The sequence below is a fragment of the Diadema antillarum genome, unplaced genomic scaffold (genome assembly GCF_040938485.1).
Source record: "Diadema antillarum isolate AM-2024a unplaced genomic scaffold, OU_Dant_1.0 scf00000134, whole genome shotgun sequence".
In the NCBI taxonomy this organism is placed as follows: Eukaryota; Metazoa; Echinodermata; class Echinoidea; order Diadematoida; family Diadematidae; genus Diadema; species Diadema antillarum.
This window is the reverse complement of record NW_027271023.1, coordinates 4,058,306-4,069,014: the sequence shown is the minus strand read 5'-3', so window position 1 is coordinate 4,069,014 and position 10,709 is coordinate 4,058,306. Positions and strand designations below refer to the sequence as shown.

Genomic DNA, 10,709 nt, shown 5'->3' with positions numbered 1-10,709 from the left:
AGGTTTCCCATTAGAATGCATGACTTGGGGCTCTTGGAAGCAGAACAAATGAAGAAGGCATGCATAGATTATACACAGGTGAACTCGCAAGCAAGCGGTATTGTAATGGAATTACACTGCTACATTTCTGGAATATGTGAACCTCCTATGTCATTATTCTTGTTCAGTGTAATTCGCTTAAGGTTTTTCAAGTATTGTTTTTCTTCTCAAGAACCACAATAAATTCCACAAATCTATACATGGAGCAGTAGATTTATGTACTACGTGATGTGAAATTGTGAAAATCGCCTGGAATGTCCCTTTAAGTGGCATAAACACGAATTAATGAAATTAAAGGAGAGTCCCGTGAAATTAGCCCACCTTATCCCCTCTTCGACGATTGTGATGGTCTCGATATAAGGTGGCCAGTTTCAAAGAGGTCACGGCGACGTTTTTGGCAGCCGAAGCATTGTCATCATCGGTGCGAGCAAACTGGTAGGCTTCCTTGTACACCACGAGGGCTGCCTTCAAGCAGATCACCCTTTCTTGCGACTCAGCTCCACAGGCATCAGCTGTCCTGAAAAACCTGTTCCCCAAAGTCCTCTTCTCCACCGATGCCGAGACGGGAGGAGCAGAGGCTCCGGGAGGTGTTTCCGTACTTTTATCTGAGTGCCAAAATGATTCTGATAACAATACAGTCAGGCAAATACAACGATATTACATTTATCCAGGGTAGCTTTTTCAGCGTTTTCACTGGCTTCCCAAGGGAGCCCTACCATCATCATTACCAAATGCCTATTTTGTACACCTTGTGTGTGTGTGTGTGTGTGTGGGTGGGTGGGTGTGAGTGTGAAAAGGGAACATTGTCATGATTGTGGGCAAAACCTCCTGTCTAAGGATGAACGCACTATTCAGTATTCCAACCCAAGATCTTCTCATTAACAAATTCATAGCCCATCACTGTCCCCCACTCTTCACTTTTTGCCTTCCTTACAGCCCCCATATGCCGCTTCCCTCTTCAATACTCCTCTTTCTAGGCTCTTCTTCTTCCAAACAACGATCCGGTTAAGGACTACATACACATGGTGTCACCGCAAATCTTTCTCCCTAATTTACTTCACCATGCAAACCTTAAAGCAACACATAATTCATATCCTTGTTTACTCTAGGAAGACGGTAGTCTATGATCTTATTTTAATGATAATAAATGATAATGATAATATGGAAAATTTACATTGTGCTTATGACCAAAACGCTTCTAAGCGCTGAATAATTAACAACAGAGAAACAAACATATATAATCAATTTACTATATACGAGTACAAAGGATCCATAATTACAAAAGCATCGGTTCTGCTCTTAAAATAAGTGGGATTTAGTTTCTTTTTGAAAATGTCAATGGAGGTAGAGGACTGAATATGAGTATGACTGTTCAAGATCAGGGGGCGCAAACGGAGAAAGCGCGATTACCATAACACAACAGCTGTGGCTGCGAGGGCCAAGTTTAAGCTAAGCTAGATGATGACCTAACATTCATGTATGTAGCCGATTTGGGTTTATGTGACATCTGACATCAGGTCAGTTAAAGACGAAATCCATCCAATTAAAAAAAAAGAAGTAAATTCCAAAAGAAATAGGGAAAAAATTCCCTACAGAACGTTCCAAAATGACAAAAATCGGATAAGAAATAAGAAAGATAGCATTTCAAAATTTCATTTTTTTTTCGGAAAACATTTATTTTGAGCAGTCCTTATGAATACTCAAGTGAACGGGCTGAAGATGTCATGCTCTCCCAGTTTTTCATGTATTCGGAAAAAAAAAATAGGTAGCCTCCATTGGTTACAGTTCGTTATTCCGAAGTTTCGTTATTCCGAAGGTTCGTTATTACGAAGATTCTTTATTCCGCGGGATCGCTAATCCGAAAATTTAATAAGGTTTGTTATTCCGAAGGTTCATTTATTTGAAAATGAAATAAGGTTCGTTATTCCGAAGGTTCGTTACGGACCCTATTTAATTTTCGGATCAACGAACCTTGGGAATAAAGAACTCTATTTCATTTTCGGATTAACGAACCTTCGGAATAACAAATCCTGTTTAATTTTCGGATAAACGAGCCTTCGTACAATGTAATAGCGAAACCTATTTCAATTTCGGATTAACGAACCTTCAGAATACGAACCTTCGAAATAACGCCACAAATGTTCGGATCAACGAACCCTTTTTCATTTTCGGGTTGAAGAACCTCTAGGTATAGGGAATTTGTATTTCGGACTAACGAACCTTCGTAATAATGAACATCACCCGCCATTAGGCATATATTGCCATATATCAACAATCTTATATCAGTGAATTTTTGTTCTGCTTTATTTTTGGAGATTTAAAGGCAAGTTTTGCATCTATACAGCTGAAATATGACTTTTTTGTGATTTCTCTATATGAAATGAATAAAATAGTCATGAAAGAATGATATCATCAACTTGCTAACGACTTGTCAAGAAGTGTTTCCGAAAAAATTTCATAATTCAAAATGTTATATCTTATATAATGATATCTTTTTTTGGGGGGGGGGCATAGGAAAGGTAGCGAGAAGTTCATTTGTCTTTTTTTTTTCTTGCTGATATTTCACCAACTCTTGCTTGAAATGTTATTCATTATAGTGACTCAAATATGACTAGTTCCAGTATTTTGTAATTCATTGTACTCAGTATTCATCTTCGTCAGCGATTACATAATATTCTTTCAATTTGATAAACTTGACTATTACCCACAAGGCCACAATGGGCCTAAATGTAGCAAACGGAACCACGTCAAATAAGTCACCCATGCAGTTTAGCAGTGCCTGATTACAAGTTAGTGTTGATACTACTATATAACTCCAGCCCTAGTATCGAGCATGAAATCAGTCGGTGTTTGTTCACCATTCCTGTATGTGTATGAAAATAAGCATTCCAGTTTCAGTTATAATGTCTCTTTTGGGGGAAATTAGCTCTTCAAATCTATCAAAAATAAACGCAAATACTTTGTTTCTTGATTATTTTGTTCTGATAGTACTGTCAGTTCAAAGTGAATAAGAGCTATTCTTGCTACTTATGAATTATTACAGGGTTTTTATTGTACCAATACCAGCATGGTCAACGTAGTATATTAAAAAACAAACAAACAAACAACTGAATACTCTGATCTAATAGTAGGCCTTATACAGAGGATTGGAAGTTAAAGTGACAGGATACTTGTTACAGTTGTAATCAAATGAAAATCCCCGCTGGCAAAAAAGAAAAATGAAAAAGAAAAAAAGATTGCATCCAACTGCTTTCATAACTGATATTTAATAACAATATAATATTTAATAACAATTAATGTATGTGTGCATATCACACGTGTACGCACCATGCATAGAAATAACTTTATTTCTTTCATATTTCATTGATAGAATTGTCCATCCTAACATTTCTTTTGATCGCAAAATGTTCTCTCTCATTCATGCCTTCATACTGTAGTCTGGAGTCAATCTGAAAAATTCATTTTCAAATAATTTCCTATTCAGTCACTTACCGTTCGGCGTATGGCTGCAGTCCTTTTTTCCCGTTGGTGAATGAAAGTTTGTTTCAGTTTCATCTTCTTCGTCCTCCTCCTCCTCCTCCTCCTCAACCTCCTCCTCATCCTCCTCATCCTCCTCCTCTTCATCTTCGTCGTCAGAGGTCTCTACCGAGCTTAACTCCGAGGTCTCCTCATAATTGGAGCTGCAGCTCCGTTTGGAAAACTCTGAGGCCGTCGCCCATTCCTCATTATCCGTCTTGGACATCAATCTCACGCGGCGGGCAAGATACCCCCTTGGTCCGATACCCAAATCAAAGATGACCCTGTCTCCTTTTTCTGTGATGTGATGATATCTGTGCGGGTGGTCGTTGACAATATGAGAGTGGTGGAAAAAGACGTCTTTTTCAACGACTTTCTTGTCGATAGACTTGCAGTCAATGAAGCCGAAGCCGCCTCCGGCTATGAAGCGCTTTACGACACCAGTTACGTCTCTTTCTATAAATTTGTGAAAGTTACTGTTCGGATTTTGACTGTCATCCTCTTTACCTTTTGGTGAAGGGGGGCTCCGACCATAGGGATCGCCATCATTCTGGCCTTCATGTTCTTCATCGTCTTCGTCGTCATCAGCCGTTTCAGAAATCAATCTCACTCGACGGGCGGCAAACCCCTTTGATCCGATCCCCAAATCAAAGATGACCCTGTCTCCTTTTCTTATAATTTGACGATGTTTGCGCGGATGGCCGTTAACGATACGAGAGTGGTGGAAAAAGACATTTCCGTCGATGTGAATCTGGTCGACAGAATGACGGTCTATAAAGCCATATCCACGTGAAGCTATGAAGCTGTGCACAACACCTGTTACGTCCGTGTTATTAAGCTTACAATCGTCCTCATTCTTGTTCTTCCGTCGTGATTGTCCTTTTGTTTGCTGAGACATTGTCAATTCCCGACGACGTATTCCAGTGCAACGACTGGAAACAACAGAAGTCGAAACTAGCTCGGGCGGCAGGACAACTTGACACGACTGAAAAAAAAAAATGTTTCGATACGTCGAGAATCCAAACTTGCTTGGATTTTTTCTGACTGTTTCGGCGGGTGTCCTTTGAAATGTTACGTTTCACGCGACTGCTATTCATAAAAAGTTACCCTACTAGCAAGTTATAATCGTGCGAGATCATAGCGCAATAAAATTCAGTCTAGCATATCTAGCAGTGTAAGGAGAAAAAGCGCTATTCCACAAACATGCATTATGGCGCATTCACACGTCACACGTAATCTGGGGTGTCAATTGATTTGCAAGCAGTCTCGCGCACTAGCAGTTTTATTGACACGGAGTGGGTTTTCCCCACAGGCAGCTGCAGCAAATTGCGTCGTGTTTCCCAACATGCTTTGCTGATTGCGCAATCGCTCAAAAGGGCACGTACACAACGTGCTTTGCTGTTTAATACTGGATGATTCATGCTTCCTCCTATAGAATAGTGCCTGATGATTTATGTTTTTTGGACTATCTACACGAGCAAAAGACAAACATTTCAAGCAGGGATATTCAATACAAATCCAGCATGGCTAACCTTCTCTGCAAATGCCAGTGATATTGTTTTAAGGCTCGAAATGGCGTCAAAAAGCAAAAAACAAGAGCAAAAGCAAAAGCAAAAATAAAACAAAAATACACAAACAAACAAATGTTACTCAGTCATAATTACCCTACCAAATCCAACAAACAAACCAGCAAGCAAATGATGTTACTCAAAATTAATCAGATTAACACACGTGTAGAGGGCGCTCTCACATGATTAATAGAAGGCTCTGCCACAGTGAATGAAATAATACAACTGAACCAGTTATTTTGTATTAACACAATGTTGCCATATCTCTCGCCATTCATTGAGTTGCAATAAACTAGGATGTGAAAGGTCGATCCATCCTTTATCACTTAATCAATCTTCTAATCGATTTGAAAGGGGGCACGTAACAAGGTTTTGCTTCAAATTGAAGATTACACTCTTAAGCACACGACTTGAAAAAACAAACAAACAAACACGACCATTAATGCAACTTGGTGACAAAAATATTGCGGCGTGTTTGGAACACTTTAGGAGAAGGAAAGGTGCAAGTCTATAACATCTAAATAGGGTCAAGTTGATATTGTTTGTCTCTGTTTTTGTTGTTGTTTACATGCACAATTCCCCACACACGTGCACTCGCACCCAAAGGAAAATTATCATCTAGATTATTATGATTACTTGATTCAGTCTCATGTTGATTCGGCGACGTTATGACACAAGGGGAAAATGGCAATACTCACTATTGAAAAGAACAAAGCGCCATGTGGTGGCTCATAATGAAAAATAACCTATCCGTTTGTTCTTCAAGCAATTTTACATGCAATGTAAAATCTCTCTTTCAAATGGTTTCTACTGTTTACCGCTATATTTAAAAAAATACCAAAACCTCACATTTCTTCTCTTACGGTGATGTAAAGAATAACGATATGAAAGGTTTCATTTACATCTCTACACGCTGCTCTGAATTTTTCCGAGAACACATGGGCAAAAAATGTATGGGCGCTGTTCGTTTTTCCGAAGGTTCGTTATTCCGAAGGTTCGTCAATCCGAAACACTCAAACTCCCTATACCTAGAGGTTCGGATCGTTAATCCGAAAATGAAAAAGTGTTCATTAATCCGAACTTTTGTGGCGTTATTCCTGAGGTTCGTTATTCTGAAGGTTCGTTAATCCGAAAATGAAATTGGGTTCTCTGTTCAGAAGGTTCGTTGATCCGAAATGATAGCAGGGTCCGTAACGAACCTTCGGAATAACGAGCTTTGTTTTATTTTGGGATTAACGAACCTTCTGAATAACGAACTTTATTTCATTCTCGGATTAATGAACCTTCGGAATGACGAATCTTCGGACTAACGAACCTTCGGAATAACGAACATTCGGACTAAAGAACCTTCGGAATAACGAACCTTCGGAATAACGAGCTGTAACCGTATGTATTGGTCTCTTTGTTTGGTATCATGTGAGTATATAAATGAATGTATGTGCTATACAGTATGTCCCCCCAAAAAAATTCAATCGGATTTTCGCATTGATAGATGCCAAAAATTATGATAAAAGGGACCGCACAGTACTGACTCAGGTGAGGATTCAGGTTTATAACATTTTTGGCGAGATAGTGAGAAACCTCTTATGAAATATGAAAGAGCATGTAATATCAAAGAGGATTCAAAGTTTACTTGATGAAAATTGGCCTTGAAATTTCTGAGATATCAAAAAAAAAAAAGCGATCGTAATAGAATTGACAGGCCACGCACGACTTTTATCAAGATCTCCCCCCCTCCCTTGATTTTAGATATATTAGAATCTCAGATATTTCAAAACCGATTTTCATCAAATAAATTTATGATTCCATTAAGAATTGTATGCTCTTTAAAAATTAATAGAGTGGTTTCTAAATATCTCGGAAAACGTTACAAGTTGAATCCTCACCTCAACCAATATGGTTATTGAAGATATGACATTTTCGCTATACTGTGCAGTAAACCCCATTCAATTTGGTTAAGAGAATTAATGTGGATCGTTGTAAATTATGTCATGGGTCTGAGTCTTCCAAGTGAGGCACATGGATGCTCCTGGATCTGCATAACGTGCGAACACAATGATTGGACAGAACTCGGAGGGAAGGGATTCCCGACACGCTCTACCAAACTAATCATTTCTTTTTCACCACTGAAGCAAATCGGATAAGATTTTCTGTAGGATGTGGGTAATAACTTATAGTTTCATACCCTGAAAATTTGTTTGGATTGATTCACTTTTTTTAAAATAATCATTGCGGAGGGTGCCCGTTGTCATTTTTTTTTTGGTATACGTATCATACAAACATACACATATTTATATATATCATAGTACATATCATATATATATATATATATATATATATATATATGTATATATATGAGGACAGAAGATGTTGCAGGATGCCGGCTGGTGGCAGCTTTCGACCTTCAGTCTTCTTCTGTTTTATCGTCTGCTTAGCAGACAATATAGTAAAGCTGAAGAAGACCGAAGGTAGAAAGCTGCCACCAGCGAGCATCCTGCAACATCTTCTGTCCTCATTACTGTCACGATTATAATTCTTCCTCAGATGACAGAGTGTCAGCATCATCCCACTACACACACACACACACACACACACACACATATATATATATATATATATATGTATATAATTATATATATATGTATATAATTATATATATATATATATATATATATATATATATATATATATATAACGCCCGTGTTTCGTTGCAAGCGCGACAGCTAACAGCGCACTTGCTCCTATGTGTAAAGTCGTAGCCTGCTTGTTGGCAGGGAGGTGAGACACCTCCCTGTTATTGGTAAGGGGATGCAGGGGGCGTTCACTCAACAAAAAAGGGGTGACGATGCAAGAACAGGTCCCTAAACCTTGCGAGATATGACACCTGTATAGAGAGCAGGGGGAGAACACATCTAACTTGATCAACAGAGTTTTGCAAAGTCTCTATTCACATTCCAGTCAAAATACGTAATACTTCCAATTTACAACAACGCAACAATCACAATTTTCACATACAATGACAAACTACATACAACATAATTTCCAGACTACCCCTTACTACTACTATATATACAAATTACCCTATCACACTTATTATTTCCCTTTAACTTTACTTACTTCCAGTACACATTGACTGAATTCACCCCCTCTCTCTATATATACACATTACATACAGGCTCTCAAATACACTCAACTAACTAGAGAGGGGCCGTCAAAGGCGGCAGACCCACGCCTAAGTACAAAGTCGGGGTAAACATAATGTGCATTCGGTCATCTACCAGAATTCGGCCACTTAATTGCCAGTGTGCTTTATCACCAGCCAGTGAGTTCTACCAAAGATCGTACACTGAAGTGTACGATCTTTGGTTCTACAGTCACATCACACGCAAATCACATCATTACACATACGGTATTAACACTCATTCACGTACAGGAAAGTCCTTAAGTCTCCTCCAAAAATCCATCGAAAATCCCAAATTCCACCGTCAAAAGTGCAGAATCGGAACTTTTCCAAGCGCGCGCGAATTAAGTCCAGTTTTAAGAGTATTGTCTACGCGACGGGTCGCGGAAAAAGCGCTAAAAATCGAGAAATACGCCGTTTTCTTGCGGGATATTTTGATTATAGCAAGCCGAGAGTGTGATGATATCAAAGGTCGTATGAGTGTACGATCTTTGATGGTATCCACAAAAGCAAAAAAGAAAAACAAAATTTACGTACCCCCTAGGCAATTACCCCTATGATTAGTGTCTACGGGAATTATTCGTGCAAGGGTTGAATGCAAATGTCTACTGCACCAGTATTCGGCCACCAACGAGCGCCGCAACGTCCCCGGTGCAATTTTGCACCAACAGTGTAGAGCGCGATGCATTTTCAGCGGCCTTGCACACGCATTGACATTGAGCACGCATATCGTGCAGTGTGACTGCGACCGAGCAAAATGCTCCTCCAACGAAAAAAACAATCAATGTTAATTTGAAAAATCATCAAAATACGGGCCAGTTTGTGATGACGGAGAACGAACTTTCATAAATCTAGAAGGACATAGTCCCTCAAATAGGCCTAAACGTAAATTTCGGAATTCTTACGAACATTTGAGCAGCGAAGTCGGATCGTTAAGGGGTTTATGTTTTTGTATGGTAGCGGAAAATCGCAAAGTGAGAAACGGGAAATTTTCGGAATGGTCACTTTACCATGGGGTCAAAACTTCAAGGTCACACAGAATTTGCAAGGGTCAACCGATTATCACCAAAATCTAATCGATTCTTTCCTGTCATTATCCAAACATTCCCTGAACATTTCGTGCAAATCCGTTTACCCGTTCTCTTGTTATCTTGTACACAAACAAACAAACAAACAAACAAACAAACAAACAAACAAACAAACAAACAAACAAACAAACAAACATACAAACAAACAAACAAACAAACAAACAAAAAAACACACAAAAAAAACAAACAAACAAACAAACAAACATACGGAACCCTTTACATAACCCCCTGCCGATTTTCATCGGCGTGGGTAATTACATGGGAAAGACCCCGATGCAGAACCATTTGCAAGTTCACAAACTAATATAAAATCTAAGGTGAGAAGACGCTGAGCTCCCCAGCGTATAAAAAGCCAACAACGTATTCATTATAAAGGAAGCTTTAACCAGCGTGTGCACTGTACATGTACTATAAAAAGTTAGCTCTAGTTTTCGCCTCTTCCAGGCCTCTTCCAGGACATGGGGAGAGACTTCCCCCATTTAAGACTTTGAAACAAAAGAGCTACCAGCACATCTTTCCGGCCTCCGCAGAGGTAAAGAAACTTGACAATAACCCTCCGCCGTAGTGCGGTCTTTAACCCTATTAAGCCCAAGCTATTTTGACCCCTCGTATATAGGCCCAAGGGGGGGGGGGGGCACATTGTGCCCCCCCCCCTGTATAACTTTTTTATTATTTGATGTATCATCGTCATATTTGGCACGTGGGTAGAGTAACTCATACTCTACATGACCGTACATTTGAATTTTCACAAGGTCACCCATGGAGGGCGCTATTTACAAAAATATAAAGAAATACATAGGAAATATGCTAAAAACATGATTTTTTGGTATAATTTCTTTATCCCCGTTATAATGTCTTATTATTAGACCAATCATATATATATTTGCCACAAATGATAAGCAAGTGGAATTTTATTATTTGTTATGTTTGAAATTTCTCAAGGTCACCACATGGGGGCGCTATTCGTATCAACATAGTGATACATTATGAGACCTGAGATGAAATGTTTGGGATGGGTACATGTATCTAGTTATGACATTTCATATTTGTATAATAGTGGAATTTTGAGATTGCAAATTGATAATATGATAAACTAATAATATTAGAGGCATAACTTGGGTGAAGGAATCAAAATAACTCAAAATATAAGGGCAATCTGTAGAAAATATTATTGTTTTCAATTATCTCTATTATATCTATTGTTTTATGCCTTTGTCACATAAAAACAAAGGAAATGATAAGAAAAACTTTCCAGGACCATTATTACTTCAAATTTTGCTTCTTCAACAAATTTCAGCCAAGAAACACCCATTTCAT

The 10,709-nt window shown here is 38.8% G+C and overlaps 1 protein-coding gene across 1 annotated transcript; it reads right to left on the bottom strand.

Moving 5' to 3' along the window:
- Positions 1–351: 351 nt before the first annotated feature.
- On the bottom strand, positions 352–4,680 carry LOC139720856 (uncharacterized). The gene is made up of 2 exons (XM_071632191.1): positions 3,532–4,680; positions 352–662 (listed from the first exon to the last, which is right to left on the bottom strand). Exons 1-2 carry the CDS (start codon positions 4,451–4,453, stop codon positions 352–354), a joined length of 1,233 nt encoding a protein of 410 aa, XP_071488292.1. The 5' UTR covers positions 4,454–4,680.
- Positions 4,681–10,709: the final 6,029 nt, after the last annotated feature.